Below are 24,766 nucleotides of genomic sequence, written 5' to 3'. Positions count from 1 at the left end.
AAAAGTATGAATCGTCCGGGATTTGAACCCGCAATCTCGCGATTTTTTAATCTCTGGTCCAATGCTCTACCAACAAGGCCATCAAGCCGCATGCTAGTTACCTTTCAGATATACATAATTATACATCACGGTGACAAGTGAAATATAAAAATAGATGTTTTATTATTTTACGCCCAAGGAAGACAAATCCAAAGACACAAAATTATAATAAAAAACCTTTTAAACCACCTTTTTCAAATTGCGCAAGTTGGATTATTAATATTAATGTTAATAAATTAAATATAAATATTTTGACGTTTCACAATTTGACAATTCACTTTTAACTGCAGTGCCTTAAAATTTTTAAAGCACTAGTGCCTTAAAGTAACATTTTTAACGCTCCTATGGAGTCCTAAAAATTGCATTTTTAACACGTTTGTAGAAAAATATATTTAAAAACACTAATATATTCTTTCCACACCTTTTTTGGACTGATACATACATAAATTCAAACATTTTGAAGTATAACTTCAAAAATATAATATGAAAACTATTTAAAAAGGCAGTATAACTATTAACTAACCTTTGTTGTTTCTATTCCCACAAATTTTAAAACGCAACAACCATACATAACCAAACCGTCAACCGTCCAAACCACAGCTGCGCTACAGCTGCACAGAACAAAGTTATAATGCGCATGCGCCCGGATCGTAGGTTTTAACATATAAAAATTCACCCTCATATCGCGCGTAAAGAAGTATAACTTCAACAAAATCATCTCAAATAACGTTTACCAACCGCCACAACACATGCCCACCTGTAAGAATGGAAAATATACGAATACCAACAGTAACAGACGCTAAATACCTTGGCCTCCATCTTGACCAACGTCTTACTTGGAAAAACATATCCAGACCAAAAGAAGACAACTAGACTTGAAATTCCGGCAAATGTATTGGATCCTTGGACGCAAATCAAAACTCAACATCCAAAATAAAATTCTTCTGTACAAAGCAATACTCAAACCTATTTGGTACTACGGACTACACCTCTGGGGCTGTGCAAAATCAACATCGCTGAATATCATCCAACGATTTCAGTCTAAAGTTCTAAGATCAATAGTGGATGCACCATGGTACGTAACTAATCAAACACTTCACAAAGACTTAAATATTCCTTTCATCAGAGAAGAAATCCATCGAGCCGCGGAGTCACAAGATCAGCGTACCATTCACCATGACAATGAGTTAGTAAGGGAATTATTCCATAATGGCCCTGCCACAAGGAGACTAGATAGAACCTGGCCACAGGACCTATTTTAAAACTTAAACTTAAATAGAATAAGATCAGACATCATTGGAAATCTCCTCTTCATGCCCAAAAACATGGAACAAATTTACTTAGGTAATACTCTTTTAATGATGTAGATTGTAAATAAACATAATTACATAAAAACATATATAACTTTTTAAAAACATTAAAATATATAGGCTAATTAAATAAAAAGAAGAAGGAAAAAGTTTGTCCCATTAACTTTAAAATTATTATACTAAATTTATATATAATCTGGTGACACTATAAATGTTGTCATCTTTTTACACCTTATTACCTTGAATATTAAACTGTTTACAAAAAAAATGAACAATACCTAGAAACAAGGACAGTATGCCCGGCCTTCCGATAGAACCGCCAATGGTGGCTACTAATTTATCTTCCTTGTTTTTGAAGCTTTAAGACAGAAGCATCATTTATTGTTTTAAGTTCGCGAAGAGTGCACAAGGTGGAAACATAAGGATTATCCGAATTACTCGACTGAATCAATTAAGAAGAAGAAAAAATGTGTCAAGTGTACGTTGCATCTGCAATATTAATTCTCGCGATTGTTGATTGCGGTACGTATCATTTCTATTTAAATCAAATATATTTTAAATTTATTTATATAATAAATCACAAATTTATTTAAAAATTAAAATTAAATTAAAATTTTTTATATTTCATATTTTTAATATTTTATTATCTATATTTTTAATAAAAATATCTACGAACAAAATGCTACACTGGGCATTTGGGTATATAACCTTATCGAATAAAATAAAATTAAAATGTGATTAAATTACGGCATTAATATTAAATATTAATGGGTCATTTTGGCACACAATTTACTTTTTTAACTGCTGCGGTTATTCATGTTTTTATGAAGGTTTATATGATTTTTTTCTACAAGGTTGAAGGAAAAATCTTTCATTTCAAAGTTAATAAATTAAATTTGACCCTTAATTTATTTAAATAATTATAAATAAAGCTTGAAAAACAAAGTTGCAAAAAATTATTATTTGCATTATACTTAAGTAAATAGACACTATAAAATATATATAAATGAGTCAAATTAAATAAATTATTAGAAGAATTTTTTTACTAAGCAACAACATTTTTGTTTATATTAATAGTATTTTGTATTTTGACAACGGCACCCGATTTGGGCGTCGAAACGTTAATAAAAATCATTTTTTAATAATATTGTGGCTTATTTCCCATTCTAAATAGTTAAAATTGTAAAAATGCCACAAGAAAATAGCTTCAGAACAACACTATAAAATATCTTATTTTTCAGGAGAAGTTGCGCTATGTTAGCAATATAAAGCAAAAAAATATTCAATAGTTTATGAGATATTTAATTTGTTTATTAAATGTTACTATTTTTTAATTGCAAAACGCGGTTGTTGCCGCTGGAGTATACACTTTGATAAGGTCTCATTTTTTGTTTTTATGTATATTTTCGATAAATGCGTTGTAGTCCAGAAAGCCACCGCGCATCCGCTAGGAAAAATATTCTGATTCAGATTTTTTGCACAATCTTACTCAAAAAGGACTACTTTTAACAAATTTGCATGTTGCCAGGACCAAAAGGTGGTCAAACATTTTTTAAACGTTTTTTTTGTTTTTTTCCTAAAATTATTTTTTTTGCATGGAAAAAAGTTTTTTTAGGTTTTCTGGATCATTCCAAACAGAAAAGGTCTTTAGTGACTTTTCTCTAAAAATGATAGTTTTTGACAAATAAGCGATTAAAAATTGAAAAATTGCGAAATCGGCCATTTTTAACCCTCAAAAACTATGTGAAAAACTGAAAATTTTAATGTTGCCAAGGTAGATAGATATTCTTTAAACATCGATTGATGAAATCCCGAAGAGTTTTTTGCAATACAATATTCAAAACTCCTTTGTTTTTTAATTGCTAATCAAGCGTGCGCGACACTATTTTCCACCGACATGCGACAGTATGGTGCAAATGAAAGGAATAAATTCGTTATTTTGTAAACCGGCGACTTTAAGGAAAAATCCGGAAACAGGTCGATTTTTATTTTTAAGTTATGATATTGTGGCATATATGGTATACTAGTGACGTCATCCGTCGGGACGTGATGACGTAATCGTGATGACGTAATCGATGATTTTTTTAAATGAGAATAGGGGTCGTGTGGTAGCTCATTTGAAAGGTTCTTCAATCCTCTATCAGTAATGTAAACATTTACATAATTATTTATACAAGGTGTCCTTCTACTTCTTTTTTTGTCAAATAATTTAATTTATTAAAAATTTTTTGGACAACCTGTATAAATAATTATGTAAATGTTTATATTACTGAATATATAATAGAAGAACCTTTCAAATGAGCTAGCACACGACCCCTATTCTTATTTAAAAAAAATAATCGATTACGTCATCACGTCCAGATGGATGACGTCACTAGTATACCATATATGCCACAATATCATAACTTAAAAATAAAAATCGATCTGTTTTGGGATTTTTCCTTAAAGTCGCCGGTTTACGAAATAACGAATTTATTCCTTTCATTTGCGCCATACTGTCAGTGGAAAATAGTGTCGCACACGCTTGATTAGCAATTAAAAAACAAAGGAGTTTTGATTATTGTATTGCAAAAAAACTCTTCGGAATTTTATCAATCGATGTTTAAAGAATATCTACCTACCTTGGCAACATTCAAATTTTCAGTTTTTCACATAGTTTTTGAGGGTTAAAAATGGCCAATTTCGCAATTTTTCAATTTTTAATCGCTTATTTGTCAAAAACTAACATTTTTAGAGAAAAGTCACTAAAGACCTTTTCTATTTAGAATGATCCAAAAAACCTAAAATAACTTTTTTCCATGCAAAAAAAATAATTTTAGGAAAAAAACAAAAAAAAAACGTTTACAAAATATTTGACCACCTTTTGGTCCTGGCAACATGCAAATTTGTCAAAAGGAGCCTTTTTTGAGTAAGATTGTGCAAAAAATCCGAATTAGAATATTTTTCCTAGCGGATGCGCAGTGGCTTTCTGGACTATTGAGAAATCAAAATTTCAATTAAACTCCAAGATGCCGTATGAAAATTGTTGTAATTTGTTTATAACTTGTTTTTTTTTAATAACGTCGCGGGGATTAGAAATTTTGGAATGCTGTTTCGATATAAGCGTCTAAACTCTCCGTCTTGGATTTTTTTGGTCCAAGAATTCTTGCCAGGATCCTCGCGTCTCTAATATTCTCAGCTTCTCTTCGTCTCTGTTAAGGGGAAAGGCGCAAAATCTCGCGTGTTAAACTTTTCAATGTGTTTTAAATGTATTAATTTTTTTTTCGAATCCTGAGAAAACTAATAAATATTTTTGAAAAATTTAAACGCAGAATGAAAGATTACATTATTACCGAGGGCCGAAAGTCTCTGAAAACTTCTATAATATTTATTTTAATAAGTTACAGGGGTGAAAATAAAAGAGAAAATTTAGGGTGATTTTTAATTGTAAATAATTCATTCTTTTTTAGTTTTTGAACTTATGCATTTGTCGACTTTCAGCTCCCCCTTCACTTACCACGACTAGTCACCATTTGAACTAAATTTTTAAAAATTTGTGTAAAATACCAGCTTTTCGCATACCTATGTAAAAATATTTTTTCTACGGACAATTTTTTAAACTTATTCTAAATATTTATAAACTACAAAATTTCAAAAATTTGGAATTAGGATTTTTGACTATATTAAATATTTTTTTATCTTTTTTAATACATTTTGATAGTATCACTCTTCTACTTTCATTTGGCTTACGCAGGATTGTCCTATCTTCATTATTTTCTGTCTTATGTTATTGCAAAATAAAGGTCCCTGGGATAAACAAATAGAATAACTTTTAAACTAATTAATGGATCGGTCTCAAATTTTGAGGGTTCGTTAAGTATCCTAATACCCAACTTTTGGTGAAACACTAAAGTTCTAAGTTAGTTTTTGTAAAAGTTATTAACAAATAACGAATTTCACTTATTTCGCAATTTGCGAAACAACAAATTAACTTTTTAACTTTCCAAAATCGTCATTTTGAAGGTTTTTCAATATTCTAAAAAATTTAATTTTGTAATTTTATGTCAACTATTTAGCTTTTTAATGTCGAGTGCAAAAAATCTAAAAATCGCGTTTTTTGCACTAAATAATTGTTAATAATTAAAAAACGGACGCGAACTTTAGTCAGGAAACAGGTAGGTTTTCATGGTTTATTTCAACATGGTCTATTTCTTGCTATTTCATTGGAGTAATAAAGTACCTTATAAAAATAAAATACATAAATATCCAAATGCATCAATTTCTAAAATTAACTATTACCTACTTATACAATACAGTGTGTCCGCGGATGGGGTGCCCAAGAGGAAAAACTTTTTTATTTTCAATTTTAGCGAAAAATGTCATTCTTGATAAAAAGTTTTGATTGTTCTAAAACCCCATAAAATGAAATAAAATTCAAGTTTTTCAAATCTTGCTTAATTTTATAGCCAATTTTATGTAAATCCCTATAAATTTTTGAACTAAGTTCGAAACCCTGAACTAAGTTCGAAATTGTAACAATAATAACTTGGGAGAACAACCCTTTCGCTTCTCTGGATTATGAAGCCAGACTTTGTCGTTCTCCTTGAATCATCAAATTATTTATTAATTAAATAATTATTAATCTAATAATTTTAATAATGAAATTTAACACAAGATAAATTCTTTATTGAACGCTTAACAATGTCGAAAAAAAATGACAATTCGCAAATTATTTATCGGAGTTGACAGTTACTAAGCTACATTGTGGCATGGCAACACTAGATTATTGTTACGATTTCGAACTTAGTGCAAAAATTTATAGAGATTTACATAAAATTGGCTACAAAATGAAGCAGGGTTTGAAAAACTTGAATTTTATTCGTTTTATGGGGTTTTAGAACAAGCAAAACTTTTTATCACGAATGACATTTTTCGCTAAAATTGAAAATAAAAAAGTTTTCCCTCTTGGGCACCCCAACCGTGGACACACTGTATTAATTTTTTTTATTTATTGCTGGATAATATTTATTGATGGGTTTAGCATAAAAAAACGTGTTTGTTTTGATTTCTACGTCGTACATATTATAAATACAAATTTAAATATTATCAACAGGTAACACAACATTAACATGCTAATTATGACCCTTTATAAATAGCAGATGACTGTTTTATTCCTCTCTTGAATTTTGTGAACAAACATTAAATTTGATGATGTAATAACAATGTCAAGGTTAAAATTGTTACCTTCCCATTAATAGGTACACCCATAAGTAACACATCTACTACCAACACCTTAATACGAAACATTTTTGCTATTTTGTGTCATTTATTTCATTGTTGTAATGTCTTGTTTTGTTGTGGGTGGGTCCATTTTGAACTTTTCCTAATCGAGTTAATTGACTTTTTTGGTGAGATGAATGTAGACATAAAATGTCGGTCAATTTGGTCAAAAATACAAGGTTTCTTCTATTAAAACAGTCTCGATGATGCTATTTGTGACAGCGGGATTTATTTGCTGTTTTATTTGATTACTGGTGACACATTTACCTACTTGAATAAGATAGTACCAAATTAATTTAATAAAATTTCAAATTTATTCAGTTTAAATACAATGGTTGATCTCAAATTTAATCAATCTATGTTTCCTTTACAAATTGTAGGCTTTACATTGGTTTATATTATTTATTCAGAAGTTTACATAAAGAAAAAGAAAACGTTAATTCTTCTTAAGAGCACACAGTAGCGATCAACAGGTAGCAACAAACGCGGTCCAAGATTGCGAAAGTTCTGCGAGCTTTCAAAAGTGAGAGGCAACAGTGCGTCGATAATTCGACACTGACAGTGACTATCAAAAACAATAATTTTTATACACATAGGCGCGAAATGTTGCCAAGTCAGTGACGTTCGATTTCTTGTTATAAAAAAATCGATTTTTAGTAGTTCCAATATGACACAAAATCTAGGCACGGGATAAAAAAGTTTATTTGAAGAAAGTGTATTTTTTTTGTCTTTCTTAATGGCGGTACAGGCTCCTTTTCTCAATATTTTATTTAGTTATAGAGTAATTTCCACATACTAACATATTTCTGAAACTGGGCTCTGTACCGCCATTCTTTATTATATTACGAATATGTGTGCCAAATATCTCGACAAAATATTCAAAATTAGAGTCGCAATCTTGGAACGCGTTTGTTGGTACCTGTTGATCGCTACTGTTTGCTCTTAATAAAGGCTGACGCAAACGATATCAGTAGAAATGTTACACAAACTCTTTAACAAGATATATGGGCCGACGAGGAGCTACCAAAGGAATGGAACGAGGGTGTAATCATTAAGATACCAAAAAAGGACGATCTAAGTATGGGAGAATTAGTGAGCAATATCACTGCTGAGTGCCACATCCAAAATAATGTATCAGTCTAATAATTCAGTCTATATTGAATAGACTGAAGCCAGAGCTAGACCAGAAACTAAGAAGCCACCAAGCAGGCTTTCGCGCTAAACGCTCCACTATCTACCACATTTTTGTACACTAATGCCGCGTCCGCATTGGTAAATTTTTCGTGCGTATTGAACTAATGGATCGTCGCAAAAATTTGAGTCGCAAAAATTTGAGTCGCAAGAATTTGCGTCGCAAATATTTACCAGTGAGGACGCGGTGCTCAAATCATTTGATCTTCGCTCGAAAACCGACAACCGATGGAGCGTGTGCGTTGTGTGCGTCGAAAATTCTTGCGTCGATTTATGCGACGAACAGCGTCCACACTATCACAATTTACCTCGAGCACGCAAATATTTGCGACGAACAGCTGGTTCGACGCAAATTTTCACCAGTGAGGACGCGGCATAAGAATTATCTTGGAACAAGCTAGTGAATGGCAAAAATATAAATATAATGTTTATTGATTTTGAAAAGGCCTTCGATAGTATAAACAGAGAACATAAATGAGGAAGATTCTAAAACTTTATGGACTACCGATGAAATACATTAACCTGATGAGATTATTCTACAAGGGATATAGGTACAGCCAGACTGGAACATGCGGTAGAAATGGAAGAAGATACAGCTACTTATACAAAGAGGAGTTAAACAAGGATGCGTATTGTTCTCGACATTATTCCTAATAATAACGAATTGGATCATGAAGAAAATATGTAATACAAGAAAACAGGTATTAGGTGGAACTTGCATAATCAATTGGAGGACTTGGAATTCGCAAATACTTCAGAGAAACAAGGAAAAAAATATCCTGTTGGTGACACAACCCTCTCCAGGCCGAAACCAAATTTTTTGAGTAGCATGGACATCTATAATAATAACCTATATGTTTCCTGCAGCCGACTTTGATGATATACCTAGTTATAAACAAATGAAGATCAAAAAACGGTAAATTTTCGCTTTTTTCGTCTATTACCAAAAAGTTAAGCATTTTAAACAAATTTGAGAGTAAGAAACTCATAAATCGTATAAAAAACTTCAATATGGCGTTCGCTGAATATGTCTATCCTTATTGGTTGCTTAGAAAATTGTAAAATAAAAAATAAATTTTGAGTTTTTATAAATAATATAACTTATGTAAAAATTAACTTGGAGCGTTCTTATTACACGGAATGCTGAGACTTCTGGCGCTTAAATCATACCCTAAATTTCAAAACAATTGGTCAAATAGTTTAAAAGGTATTTAATTTGTTTATTTCAAATTAATTTTTTTTGCAACGCTCTCTAAATGATGAAGTTACACAAATACTTTGAATAGCTTATGAAAGAAGAAAATTTACACTATTAATTTAATTTAAAAAAATGACAAAAAAATAATTCTAAATACTGCAAAATTATTTTGCAAAAACATGTGAATAAAAAAAAGGGGGGCTAACTTCGTCCCTAATTGTCCTAGGACAATTGAAATTCTTTCTAAATGTGTATAAAAATTCAGTCTTTCCAAATATGAAAAAATAATTTTTCTACGGGTAACGGTTAAAAAGTTATTCTATAATAATTTTACACTGTTTAAAATTACTTTTTTTGTCGGTCTTGACGGTCCAGTTAGCTGGGGCTCAGTCTATCAACAAGTTTAGTGGATTTGCGATTTGCGGTCGCTGGTTCGAGCCTCAGCTAGGTCATGAAATTTATAAAAGGCCAACGCCGTAGTATAAAACTCAATAGAGTCTACGGCTTGGTCTGGATAAACTGGCGTCGGATCGGCCTATGGAGGAGCGGTACGGCAAGGGATAAGGGCTTGCGGCTTCGTGATACTCCTCCATAGATCCCTACCGAAGGGCGTTGACGCCTAAGAACGGTGTATACATATAAAATTACTTTTTGTCTTTTTTTTAATTAAGTCAATAGTATAAATGTTCTTCTTCCATAAACTGTCAGAAGTCTTACTGTAACCTCATAATTTTCTGACTTGTAGTGTTGCAAAAAAAATGAATTTGGGATAAACAAATTAAATATCTTTTAAACTATTTGACCAATTGCTTTTAAATTTAAAATATAATTTAAGCACCAGAAGTCTCAGCAATTCGTGTAATAAGAAGGTTCTAAGTTAATTTTTACGTAAGTTATGAATATTTATAAACACTCAGAATTTATAATTTATTTTGCAATTTTCTAAGCAACCAATAAGGATAGACATATTCAGCGAACGCCATATTGAAATTTTTTAGACGATTTATGAGTTTCTTACTCTCAAATTTGTTTAAAATGCTTAACTTTTTGGTTATAGATGAAAAAGCGAAAATTTACCGTTTTTTGATCTTCATGTGTTTATAACTATGTATATCATCAAAATCGGCTTCAGGAAACATAAAGGTTATTAATATAGATTTCCATACTACTCAAAATTTTGGTTTCGGCCTGGAGGGGGGTGTGTCACGAGAAAAATCTTATTTCTCTGGACTAAAAGGACATTTGTCTCCTAACCGAACATAGTAACCATATGCAAAAGAAGATCGACAAGCTTGCAAAATACTTCAACGTAATGAGGCTGAAGATAAATAGGTACAGAAAAAACGAAACTCTTAAAAAACAACAATCAGGAAACTAAAATTGAAATAAATGGGAGAAAAATAGAGAAGGTAGGTAAATTTACAAATGTATCTGGGATCAATCATGGAAAAAAGAGCCGAGCCGGGCTCGGCTGGAATTTATTCCATATTTTATGGACACCCCATACATTGAAAATACATATTAGTAGTAAGAATTACTTATTCTCAAACAAAAGTATCAGTCGTAGCAGAAATAAATGAACTAGAAAAAGTATTATAAAAACTATAGAGTATTAGCTAAAATACTGACAAGCTCGCTAAGGAGAGCTCGGCTTCTTTTCGAAATTAGCTCCGCTCGGCTCGAAAAAAATTTGATTTGGCTCGAAGCCCGGCTCGCAAGGAATAAACCGGGAGCTAAGCTCGAGCTTGTGACCATCCCTACAACCTAACTCTTAACGCCAACTTCAAATCTCATGTGCGGAGCAGTCTTCTCATTTTGTTAAAATTTACTCTAGCCTTTTCTATTCTGATTTTGATTTGCTGGATGCAGTAATTTGTGGAGTTATATTGGGATAATTGTTCGCCATTGGTTCTGTTTATGAAAAAATGCTCGTTATTTCTTTTTCGAGTTTTCGATATTCTCATTTATCTTCTTGACGTTCATTATTATTTATTCTTCTTTTTAACGTGCCCTATCAAATCCCCTTGACGTTGGCGATTGACATGTCGAAACTGTCTGTCTCGAGCTATTCTAAATAGATGTTCTGCTTTCTTTATTTCTGTCCACTCTCTGATATTCTTCAACTAAGAGGCCTGTTTTTTACCAATTCTTATGCGTCCTTCGATTTTACCCATCATAATAAGTTGAAGAATATTATATCGAAACGGCGAAACCTAAGCCACTCCATTTTCAAACAAATAAATATTTAAAAATAAAATCGTTGAATTTCTTAATTCGGAAACAGATTCTCTATTATACCTATTCCCCATCCTTCTAAAATTTGCAAGGAATAAAGGGTGATGAATGCAAAGACATGGGGAGTCTATATAGTTGCACAACACATCAATTCAACGAGGCAAAGATCAACAAATCTGTTTCCTAGTATGTACTCAATACGTGAGTAAAAACACAGGTAGATAATATTTAATTTCGATTCAGAGATCATTACCATCTCCCTGTGGACCATTTCGAACTTTTCTTCTCTTCAGGAGAGCAGTATTATATCAATCCACGAGGAAAATATAATTCCTGTAGCTGGCTGTATACCATAAATCACAAAAAATACAGGATCCTTTGTAAAAGGTATACTTAAAAGACCCTAATAAGGGTTACATCACAAAACAAAACGTTTTCGGATTAACAAGTAATCCATCATCAGTGTTAAGCCAATAGCATGCATGCGTGAGCCACCAAAATGTTATGGGTAAAAACCCTTTAAAAGTTATAAGATCTTATATTATACTACATATTATGTTTAAAATAATTGGCTGTTGCAAATATTCCTGGATATTACCAGGGCCCCACTACAGGACTCTAACCCACGTGGATGTAATGTGAGAGGGATGAACCTCACATATTGAAAATTGAGTGTCAACTCAATGTCAACAGTTGACACTCAATTTTCAATATGTGAGGTTCATCCCTCTCACATTACATCCATGTGGGTTAGAGTCCTGTGTGACCCTGGGTAATATCCAGGAATATTTGCAACATCTAACTATTTTAAACATAATACGTAGTATAATATAAGATCTTATAACTTTTAAAGGGTTTTTACCCATTACTTTTTGGTGGCTCACGCATGAATGCTATTGGCTTAACACTGATGATGGATTACTTGTTAATCCGAAAACGTTTTGTTTTGTGATGTAACCCTTATTAGTATTTGTTTTCAATATTATATCGATTTCCCCTTACTACGTGTCCAAAATAGACCATATTTCTACATTTCATGTTATCAAGCAGCTCGCGAGCAGCATTTGCTTTCTTAAGGACTGCCATATTTGTCAGCATAGCCGGCCACGGTATTTTTAGTGTAGGTACGTCTGTGCTGCCACATGTCAAAGGTTTCCAAACAATTAATGGTGGATATTTTTAATGTCCGTGCTTCGACACCGTATAACAGGTCTGGCCAAATGTAACATTTAATCATGCGCTTTCGAAGTTGAAGTTGCAAGTTATCATTACAGAAGAATTACCTCATTTTTAAAAATGTCGTGGGGGCTATCTCGATTCTACATTTTATCTCTTTATCTGGATCTAGTTGTTCAGTAATAATGGCAATCAAGATATTTAAAACTGGGTACACTTTAAATATTATGACCATCAACATATAACCGTGAATCTTGATGTGCCAAAGGGCTAAACACCATGTATTTTGTTTTTGAACAGTTTATGTTTAGGCCAAACTCTTTTCCCATTGTGTCAATGGCATTTAAAAGGCATTGTAATCCACTCATGTCATCACTTAAAATAATTGTATCTTCTGCATATCTGATTGTATTTATCAGAATTCCATTAACTTTCACGCTCCATTCCAAAGTATGCAGCGCTTCTTTAAATATCTGAATATAAACTGAACAACAGTGGGGACAATGTATAACCCTGTCTGACACCTCTTTGTATTTTACATATTTCTGTTGATTTTCCATTTATGCAAGCTGTCGCTGTTTGACGCCAGTATAATTTTTCTATGATTCGTACGTCTTGACTATCAACTCTATCCTTTAATATTTTAATTAATTTGTGCTTGTTAAAAGGCCCTTTTATAGTCAATAAATACAGCAAAGACGTCTTTCCTTTGATCTCAGCATTTCTGCAATAATACATAAGTTAGTGCAAAAGGTGCGTCCCGGGTTCCCAGTCCATTTCTGAAGCCAAATTGTGTTTCATCCTGGTCTTCTTCACATTTATCTCTGATTCTACTGTGGATGATACGTAGAAATATTTTCAAAGTATGGCTCATAAGGCTTATCATTATTATTCATTAAGGTGCAGTATTAATTAACCCTAATTCATTCGAATTATTATGTTTTACCGTTTAGTGCTGACATTCTTGGTTACGCAACATGTGGTTATGATAAACCTTGTTATAATTCTTTTAAATTAAACTATTATTTTAAAACGTTTTGTTTTTGTTAAGGTTGCACAGAATGTTGAATTGTTTTTAAATTTCCGACGAGCTAATTATCTCTGTCAGGAAAAGCTAATTTTATGCTTCGCGAAGATACGTGATTTGTCAGTTAACTTTTACACAATGACATTGTCGTATTTACTTCTGATGATCTTAGATTGCAATAAAATCTATCAAAATATTAGAATATACGAGGAAAAATGGGTTTTTATTTAAAATATGCTACATACAAGCGAAGCGAAAAGTACAGAGCCAACATATTACCAATAGTAGGGGAGGAAAGTATGCTAAATTTGCAATTACTCGAGCGGTATGGGGACCTAATAGGTTGTGAAGAGTAAGTTCTAAAACCAAAAAAAATTAAGTTTTCCATAAAGTGGGTGACTTTCCATTTTTTCAATTTAATTTTCCATTTCCAACAATCGTTTTTTCCAATTATAGCACCATCTATCCATAATTCGAAAAAATGTTTCGAATAAAAGTTACTTATTTTTACGAAAGAAATCCAAATCTACAATAAAAATGAGGGCTCCTATTTAAGATTTTAAAGTAAGCCTCCACCCCACCTACGTGGGCAGTCGTGTTTGGTGTCATTCGATAGATTTTTCAAAAATATTGAATACGTGTATTTTTCAGTTTTTTGATCTGATAATCATTTCTTCTTCTTCTTTTTCTTCGCGCGACTGGGATTACTCCTGTTTGTCTGCCTCTTATTCTGTTCCAGTTGTTGTTGACTGTACATTGTCTTTCCACCTTTTCGGCGGCCTTCCAACGGGTCTTCTGCTATACGGCTTGTTGTTTTTACAGATGTTCACTAATCTATCTGGTTCCATTCGGTTTACATGTTCGTTCCAGTTTTTCTTTCTTGTTTTTATCCATTTGTTAATATTTTGAATTTTGCATCGTTCTCGTATACTTCTGTTGCTTTGTCTGTCTCTTAATGATATGCCCGCTATTGATGTTAATACTTTGATTTCGATGTTGTTGATTTATTGTTTCGTCTTTCTTGTATCGGTCCTTGTTTCCGCTGCATATGTTAAGATAGGTCTTACTGTTGTCTTGTATACTTTTATTTTGCTTTCCGTGGTCAGATATTTGTATAAAAACACCCCGAGTTACAAGTTTGGGCCAATTATTTAACAAATTACCATAATACTCCAGAGGAAGACGTTTATTACACCCGCTGCAGGCACCAGGTAGTTTGCACACTCTCGTCGACCTCATATTCGTTTTCAGCGACCCCAAAAACCCCCGGGTAAGAAAATTAAGTCAATTTTTCCCACTATTTACCGAAATGCATTTTTGAAATGCTTTTTACTTATGCACAAATGCAATTTGAGATTTCTTATTCATTAAATTAGTTCACAAAATTTCCTGACATTCTCACGAATCCAATGCACCAATCCGCATTAAAATCCGTCTTACTGCAAAAAAATCGACACTTCAATCCTTCAATGCCTCGACTAATAAGAAATAGATTTGATCATACTTATGAAGTCTATAACTTAAAAATTCGAATTTTCCCGAATATAAGGTATACACCGTTAGATTCGTCTAGAGTCCTTCTACAAACTCTCAGTTATTGGTGTAATTCGTAGGTTGAAATTTTGAGTAATTGTCGAAAAACCAAAATTTTCAAAGTTTAGTTTTTCAGTTTTTCGGCTATACTGAGCCGTGTGTATGTCTGATCCTGACAGCTTAGACCCCATTTGAAAGCTTAACTCAACTCTATTGATTTGGTGTATTTACTGTTCTCATGCCTCTTCTTGAACCGAAGATATATACCGCCAAAAAATATGCCGTTTTGTACCTACCAAGTCCTATAGCTGGCTTATGGTTAGTCAAAACTCACAAACTACACCGGTTCTCAATTGGCCCTCACCCCTTCTTTAAACACAGAAAAAAAATTCAGATCGGTTTAACTTTTCCACACACATACTCACATATTTTCAATCAAATTAAGTCAAAACATAAATAGAAACGAACGTCGATGTGTATATACATTTTGTATATACTACATACATTTTGTATATACTATATACTACACACATCGGCGTACGTTTCACTTTCTGTTTTGACTTAATTTGATTGAAAATGAATCGTACCGCATGGGAAAAGTTATAGCGGACGGACTATACATAATATATACATACATATCCACAAACACTTTCCCTTTTTTAAATAAAAATTGACTTATATTTCTGAGCTCGGTAACTTTTGAACGGTAGGTATAACCGATTTTCAAAATTAGACATTCGTTGGAAAGGTAATGATCGCTTCTATTAGAAGCCGCAAAGGTCGGAGTTAAATTTTCGAAGTTTTTGGGAGTTTTGGGGACGAGAACGAAAAACAGACTCTAAATAGGAAGGGCCGTAAAATCCACACCCTTGGACCAAAATGAATTATTGACAATTTACTAAAATTGGCAAAATTACCGACTAAAATATCTAGAAAGTTGCGTCTGAGTTTAGCGAACAGACTATACAACTAATTCTTAAAGGCAAAATAAAAGGTCGGAGTGGTGTAGGAGGAAAACAGGTTTATTGAGAAAAAAAGCATTCTTCAACAACTGACTTCTATACCAAATGCAGGTCAATTATTCCGTGTCGCAGAAGATCGAGAAGCCTTCGTAATGGTGATCGCCAACGTCGGACAATATTATCTATGACAGGGGTCACCAATTATATTTCCTGCGGGTCCGTTTTGAAAACCTATGACACTTCCGGGGTCCGGAGTTAACACTACCCGTCTGGTTGTTCCAATTCGGTAAACAAATCAGAAGGGTGTAGTGCGAAATTTTTAGGCAGAAATTGTTTTTAACAGTTTTTTAATAAATCCAAAACATCACTTTTTTTGCTCCCGAAAATACGTTTTTAGCATTTTTGGGTCATCCTAAACAAAAAAAATTTTCTGTAATTTTTTTAAAACTTGATAGATTTTAAGTTTTAAGCGATTTATAAACTGAAAAATACGAAAATAAGCATTTTCGAAGCTTGAAAATTCATGTGTACATTATTATTTTTGCGGTTGTCAAGTGCCTAAATTGAAGTTTAAACATTCAATTTCAAGATTCTGATACGTTATCGGGGTTTATTTTAATTTCGACCGTTTATTTTTATTGGCATATTTAATTAGAACATTGGCAATAATTAATTGAATAAATAAATAAATAAAAAAACTAGTAAACTGTTATTCATTTTTGATTTATGTTTACTCCCATTGGAGTACGAAGGGAACCATTCTCGTTGGAACTTTACCGCGCTGAGCAGATGGGACGTGAATTATAAATTGTAAAATTCCCTCATCTTCCTTAGTCTCAGCATCCGTTATGGCTTACAAATTGTAGAAGCCTCGGAGGTGTTACCAGAGAAGGTTCCCATTGTTTTCAGTCTGGTAGGATGTATAATGACATTTTTGGATGTTGTTTTATGTGCTATTAGATTGAAAACTTAGTTTTTTGATAGCAGTTGCCGCTAGGGCATCCCTGCTGTTTCGTTCGTTGCAATCCGTGACTGCATGCCGGGGTTTGTCCTAGTTGGATCAGAGAGAGCAGCATATGTGCCTCCTGATGATAGACTAATAAGTTTCGAAACCGGTAGAGGTGCTTGCTGCACTATCTGAGTAAACTGGAATAATGCTGTAAATTGAAATTGAATTTATAAACTCCAATTTAGGCACTTGGCAACCTGAAAACTAATAATTTACATATGAGTTTTCAAACGTCGAAAATGCGTAGGTATTTTCACATTTTTCAGATTTTAAATCGCTTATAACTCGAAAACCATCAACTTTTGAAAAAAATGACAAGAGACCTTTTTTTTAATACAATTTTCGAGGCTTAAAAGTAATTTTGAATTTGTATAAAAATATTGTTTTGCCCGGCATCCCGGGCCCCTTTTGATTTGTTTAAGGGGACATTTTTTAACAGGAATCCACAAAAAAAAACCGAATCAGAAAATTTGTCATTCTTTACAAAATTAAATTATCAGTGAGAAAAATGACATTTTTTATTATGTACAACCTGTCTGAAGTTTGGAGTGAGTTTGGTGCAACTGATTCTAATTGGGGAGTTGAGATATTCATCTGTTAGCTGAGATCTGTACCGATTTTTAATAAAGTTCATTATTTTTAAAGCGGCTTCGCACACATAAGTTGAGTCAAACATAATATACAATTTCATGGCCAAACATTTTCAAAATTGCCAAACCCTAGGTATATTCTGAATTTATTGACGGTCCGCACAAAAGTAGCTCACGGTCCGGATGCGGACCGCGGTCCGCTAATTGGCGACCCCTGATCTATGACATATAAAGAAGATTGCTTTCAAAATATTTAAAATGTAAATTCTTATATAAATTTAGTTTTATAATCTTAGTTAATTTTCAATAACAATTTAGGTAGTTTAGACATAAGCTTGGTTTTTGTTTTGAACTTTTAGGATTAATATGTCGCTAAAAATAATAAAATATTATATTTTAGGTTTTGCACTGCAATGTTGGGATTGTAAGTCTGAATTCGATGTTACATGCAGAGATTACTTCAACGTTTCAAGGATAGAAGAAAACAACAGAATTTATGAAAACTTTAATTTCCAACAAAGTAATAGCAGACAATTTTCAATTGGTAACAGAAACAATCCTCGAAAAATACATTGTGATGGAAGTTACGTCAATAGTTATAATCAAAAAACCGTCTGCTTAAAGACAGTGTCCAGAGGTAACTAATATTTTTATTTTCTATTATATCATTTTTAGTTTGTAATTAATGTACCTATTTGGGACCTTTTTGGAGTGTAATTTTCAGGGTCAACTCCGAATTGCATGAAAATTTGGATTTAGGTTCTACTTACTCTCCACTTCAAAGTTGAACTCGTGCCGTTAGTTGCTTTTACTTGGGGGGTGAGAGTCATCCCTTCAAGGGGGTTAAAAAACGCGCGTTTAAGTAAGTCCAAATATGGATAAACTGACTAATTTAAGTGGACTGGACTATAGTTTATAGTTCAAAGAAATAAGGAAAAAAATATCCTGTTGGTGACATAACCCCCTCCAGGCCGAAACCAAATTTTTTGAGTAGTATGGACATCTATAATAATAACCTATATGTTTCCTGCAGCTGATTTTGATGATATACATAGTTATAAAAAAATGAAGATCAAAAAACGGTAAATTTTCGTTTTTCTCGTCTACTACCAAAAAGTTAAGCATTTTAAACAAATTTGAGAGTAAGAAACTTAAAAATCGTATAAAAATCTTCAATATGGCGTTCGGTGAATATGTCTATCCTTATTAGTTGCTTAGAAAATTGCAAAATAAATCATAAATTTTGAGTTTTTATAAATATTCATAACTTATGTAAAAATTAACTTAGAACCTTCTTATTGCACAGAATGCTGAGACTTCTGGTGCTTAAATTATACCCTAAATTTCAAAGCAATTGGTCAACTAGTTTAAAAGTTATTTAATTTGTTTTTCCCAAATAAATTTTTTTTGCAACACTATAAGTCAGAAAATGATGAAGTTACAATAATACTTTGAATAGTTTATGAAAGAAGAAAATTTACAGTATTAATTTAATTAAAAAAATTACAAAATAATAATTCTAAATATTGCAAAATTTTTTGCAAGAACATGTAAATTTAAAAGGGGGGGGGGCTAACTTCGTCCCTAATTGTCCTAGGACAATTATTGTTTTTCTTTCTAAATGTGTATAAAAATCCAATCTTTCTAAATATGAAAAAATAATTTTTCTACGGGTAACGGTTAAAAAGTTATTCTAATTGTTTATAAGTAAGCAAAAAATCGACATGTTTTTGCAAAATAATTTTACACTGTTTAAAATTACTTTTTGTCATTTTTTTTAATTAAGTTAATAGTATAAATGTTCTTCTCTCATAAACTGTCCGAAGTATTACTGTAACCTCCTAATTTTCTGACTTATAGCCATGAATCATAACCATCAAAACAAAAAATTAGAATATCTAGGACATGTAATGAGAAATCAAGAACGTTACAGCCTTCTCCAACTGATTCTCCATGGGAAGGTAAATGGTAAAAAAGGACCGGGAAGAAGACGCATTTCCTGGCTTCAAAATTTACGAAAGTGGTAAGTATAACACCACTACCACTGAACTGTTCCGCGCTGCGGTAAACAAAGTCAAGATAGCCATGATGATCGCCAACATCCGGAACGGATAGGCACTTTAAGAAGAATATAGTGTTGCAAAAAAAAATGAATTTGGGATAAACAAATTAAATAACTTTTAAACTATTTGACCAATTACTTTGAAATTTAGGGTATGATTTAAGCACCAGAAGTCTCAGCATTCCATGTAATAAGAAGGCTACAAGTTAATTTTTACATAAGTTATGAATATTTATCATAACTTAAAATTTATGATTTATTTTGCAATTTTCTAAGCAACCAATCAGGATAGATATATTCAGCGAACGCCATATGTTCGATTTTTATACGATTTTTAAGTTGCTTACTCTCAAATTTGTTTAAAATGGTTAACTTTTTGGTAATAGACGAAAAAATCGAAAATTTACCGTTTTTTGATCTTCATTTGTTTATAACTTTGTATATCATCAAAATCGGCTGCAGGAAACATAAAGGTTATTATTATAGATGTCCATTCATACTACTCAAAAAATTTGGTCTCGGCCTGGAGGGGGATGTGTCACGAGAAAAATCTTATTTCTCTGGACTATTAGAAAATGTATAATTTTCGACAAAAAAACACGTTATCAGTCGTTCTTCGCAAATAACTCAAAAAGTAAATATTTTATCGAAAAAAATATTCTTAGCAAAACTGTAGATTATAAGAAAACGAAAAAAATGGTGTATTAATGAAATCTATAAACCCAGTAAAAGCAAAGTTGTAGGCTCATTAAAAGTGCATTCTTATTCGTCAAATTCCAAATCGAATATTTCAACATGAAATAACCAAAAAATTAAGCAACTTCCAGGAAAGACTTATTTCTTAAAGTTTCTAGCATCAAAATTAAACGAGTTACGATCAAAATAAAGTTGGCCCCTTTTTGTATTAAAAAACTCGTGAAAATCTCGCCCTATTTCTCAAATTTAATCAATTTTATTACTCGCCCTATTTAGCATCCTAAAGAAAATTAATCGTTAGCGCTTTACCATTTACTTTATATATTTTATGTATGTGTATTGTTTATACGATCTGGAAGTTTGACTGATTCGAAGTGCTTATTTTGATACGAAAAATCTCAAAAAGTACACACATCTCCACCTAACATTACAAAATGTTAGGGGGAACTCCCCATATTACTCAGGGATATGAAAAATAGATTACGGCCGATTCTAAGACCTACCGAATATATAATTTCATATAATTCGGTCAAGCGGTCTCGGAGGAGTATGAAAACTAACACTGTGACAGGAGAATTTTATAGATGTAAATATATAGATGGCTATTAACAAATAGGGGTTGGTGATAAAAGAGTTAAAATTAAGGGTTGCATGTATTTTTTAATTCTACATCATATAAAATTAAGGTAGATAATTTTGTCCAAAAAGAAAAAATGTCAGGGGACAACCCTTACTTATGGGTGTAAAAAATAGATTAAAACCTCTTCTCCGTCCTATAGGATATACGTGTAAAATTTCATAAAAATTGGCCAAGCCGTTTCGGAGTAGTATGGTAACATAACAGTGTTACAGGAGAATTTGATGTATATAAATAGAAGTAACTGTGAAATAAAAAAAAAATTGGCTAACTTTGAGCATAATTAACCTAGGCAAAAAGTTTTTTCTGAAAATTCGTGTAAAAATACCAGCTTTTGAAATCCTAAAGTAGATTTACTCTAAAGCCAATATTAACAAAGCTATTCAAATTTTTTATAAGCCAAAAATGATTATATTTTACTAAACCTTTTTCGAGGTGATAAAAACGACTTTTTAATGATTTTTTTCAACATTTTGAAAATATAACTATACTTCTTCCATGTGGTTTCTACAGAATTGCCATGTCATTATTATTTTATGAACAATAACATTGCGAAAAATAAGCTCTTTTCGAAAAACAAATTGAATAAAATTTAAACTAATTGACGAATCATCTTAAATTTTTTTGTGCATTATATGAAATGTTTGACTCAACTTTTCGTGCCATATAAAAGTCTTAAGGCCATTTTCGCAAAAGTTTTAGCACATTTTTTATTTTTGAAATTTTAGTCTTATATTGCAATTTCCGAATCAAAAAATGATCCGACCAAAATTCAAAAAGTGCCATTTTAATCCTTGGCTGACCTACTAAAATACGAATACTCTAAAAAATATATACCATTACCCTATTTTTACCTGTAGCGATTTAAACGAAAAAACTGCCATTTTTGACCCTTATTTGTTAATAACTAAGTTTCTCGTCCGAACTGTGACGGGCATTTTTGTATTTATAATGTATTAGGTATATAGTACCCAAAAAGTCCATTTGCAACCTGGCTGCTCAAGTGTCCTGACAAAAACCTTATTTCTCTGGACTACGATGCACAGAGCGGCCCATAGCTAGCCTAATCTACAGGTTACATTTATATAATTTCTTTCGTTTTAGGTTTTTCCGGCAGTGGTTCCAATGCAGAAATTCCAAATGTTCACAGGGAATGCCGCATTGTTTCAAAGAGTCTCGCAGCAGGAGAGTGTCCCGATGAACTGAAAAACGACAGAAGCAGAACTATCGATTACTGTGTTACCTGTGAAACTGATGGTTGCAATCTAGCGACAGGAATCAAGTCAAATATTGTGTTAGCATCAGTACCTTTACTATTGTTAGCTTTGTTACAAAAGTAGATTATAAATAATAAAATCTTCACTCTGATAAAAATGACAATTTTAGAAATTAGATAGATCTGATTGAATGGTATAAATCTCCTTCATAGAAGCAACTTTATAGATATTTTTGTATATTTAGGATTTTTTATGAATTTGTATAAAGTAATTTATCTAAATATATGTATAGTAATATAATTAAATCACATTCTGTACAAATTAATTTAAATAAATAATACAATTTATTTACTCCACTTGTTATTTTATCTAATTGGCGTTCATATAACTGCTAACGGTCTTTCCATTTATGTTCTAAAACTTAATGGGTAGGCAGATGCTCTAGAACTACCAGAATGTCAAATCGAGAGCCCTGTTAAATTTACGCGATCAGTGTTACTTCTTCTTCTAAAGGTGCTTATTTTGTACGACACATCTCATTAAATTCACAGCAGCTAGAAATAGATCAGTTGGCGTTAGACCAGTCTACTTCCTAATTTGGCCAGTCAGGATATACGTCTACGTCCAGGGCCTCTCTTGCCCTCAATTTTGCTTTGTAGAACCAACTGTAGAAGTCGATATCCATGGGCGGCTTGTGATAGTACAAGATGGTGAGGCACACTACACTTGAGGAATATTATTATTATGGTTAGCTTCTCTTTAAATGGCCGGAAGGTCTATTTTGTGTCGTTATAACGTTAGACCATCTACAGAATATCGTCATATTTATTTTAATCCTTGCAATTGCAAACGATATTAAATAACAATTTTATTGGCAAAAGAATAGCAACGAAAGCTCGGATACCGTTTTACGTGGTAGGCTGATCTTTAGAGAGAGACAAGTTGTTTTCTGGCTGACAAATTGTCTGACAGGTTCATACTCATAGTAGGTAGCTGTTTTTTTCTTCGGAATTCTTCTGATCTGCAAAATGATCAATTATCTCGTCTGTAAAAGCGTTGCGTTCTTATCCTGTGATTTTATAAATAATTTTTCAATTGAGATTTTTGCCATATTCTCAATCGTGTCTGTTCAGTTGTATTTCTGGTATAATTTTTAATCCTTTTTAGCGCGGATAAACTCCTTTTTGCAGAAGCACTTGTCACTGGCAAAACAGCACAAATGCATAATAATTTAAAAACTTGCATACAAAGTTTTAAATCATTATCGTGGAAAAAAGTCTCTCTCTATCGTGACAAAACGCTATAGTAGAGGATCCGATATAAGGTCGAACTATATACACCGATCTGTTTAGATAATGGATAAAAATTATTGGATATTTAATTTAGTATACCTACATATTAACAATTAAAAAAAACGAGGGATGTCCGATCTAATTTTGTTCAGACTATAATTAGATAAATAAAAAAAGTTCTTTTTTATAAATTAAAAAAAAATTCGGACTGGGTAGATATTATTTCAGATTTTTTGGACCATTCGAAACAAAAAAGGTCTTATGTAATTTTTCTGTTACGTTGATCGTTTTTAAGTTATGAACAATATTTAAAACTGAAAAAAGAACGAAAGACGACGATTTTCAAGGCTCAAAAAAATAAGTAGTATATAATAGTAAGTAATATATAATAAGTAATATATAATAAGTAATATATAATAAGTAATATATAATAAGTATATATAATAATATATAATAATATATAGTAATATATATAATAATAAGTAATATATAGGGTACCACTTGCTTTTTATAATTGTGAACAAACTAAATTACAGATCTAATAATTTTTATCCATTAACCAGATCTGTGCAGTTCGACCTTATACGCTTATGTCGTATCAGGAGGCATGCATCTAAAGCATAGTTGAATACGCGGTCCAAAATTATTCTCAGGTTGAATTTTGATGCTGGTTGTGGACAACCCTGTTGTCCCTTTTACGAAACGGTAATATGCTAGACAAGGAAACGCGAGGCATGCCTCAACTGTAATCATTTGAGAAAGTGTAAATGAGATGGATATACTCGCACGTGGAGGCCGGAGATCAGGGTCGTACCTATTTTTATGTTTTATTATAAAAATAAAGTTATTTGGCAAATTTCCAAAAGTTAAATTGTATTTAAATAATTGATGCTGAAATAACGTAAATGGTCGATTGATATACTCTACCTCACCTGCCTTATAGGACCAGCCGCCACTGTCGCTATCTACTACATATTGCGCATAATGTAGCCGAAGTAAGCCAACTTTCTGTTTTTTACAGTATTAATAATTTTTTTGTCTTTTCTTAACCTCCGGAAAATAGTTATGTTCGTTGTGTGATGTATATGAGACCCTTAACGTACGTCGGTAGCACCACATTTCGAATGCCTCTAATCATTTTATGACATCTTCTGTAAGACTCCAGCTTATTTCTACTTCATAGGGCGTAGAAAAGTAAAGACTTAACATCTAAGAATTCTTGTGTGTATTGATAGTTGCAGATTGACCGTTGTTAAGACCGTTAAAAGAGCTTGAGGCTTTTTCAATACGAGTTTTTATTTCGTAGCTATGATCCCAAGCTTATATTTTTTTT

The 24,766-nt window shown here is 32.2% G+C and overlaps 2 protein-coding genes across 2 annotated transcripts in view; one reads left to right on the top strand and one right to left on the bottom strand.

The window, feature by feature from the left end:
• The window catches only part of LOC114344460 (DNA polymerase eta), a 380,902-nt gene that overhangs the window by 101,583 nt on the left and 254,553 nt on the right, over positions 1–24,766 (bottom strand). The gene's annotated exons all lie outside the window — the stretch shown is intronic.
• LOC114344486 (uncharacterized) lies at positions 1,632–22,488 on the top strand. The gene is made up of 3 exons (XM_028295322.2): positions 1,632–1,871; positions 17,930–18,166; positions 22,029–22,488. Exons 1-3 carry the CDS (start codon positions 1,817–1,819, stop codon positions 22,262–22,264), a joined length of 528 nt encoding a protein of 175 aa, XP_028151123.2. The 5' UTR covers positions 1,632–1,816; the 3' UTR covers positions 22,265–22,488.

Source organism: Diabrotica virgifera, chromosome 7, assembly GCF_917563875.1.
Source record: "Diabrotica virgifera virgifera chromosome 7, PGI_DIABVI_V3a".
In the NCBI taxonomy this organism is placed as follows: domain Eukaryota; kingdom Metazoa; phylum Arthropoda; class Insecta; order Coleoptera; family Chrysomelidae; genus Diabrotica; species Diabrotica virgifera.
Note: the sequence above shows the minus strand (reverse complement) of the source record. Positions and strands in the feature narration are given on the sequence as shown.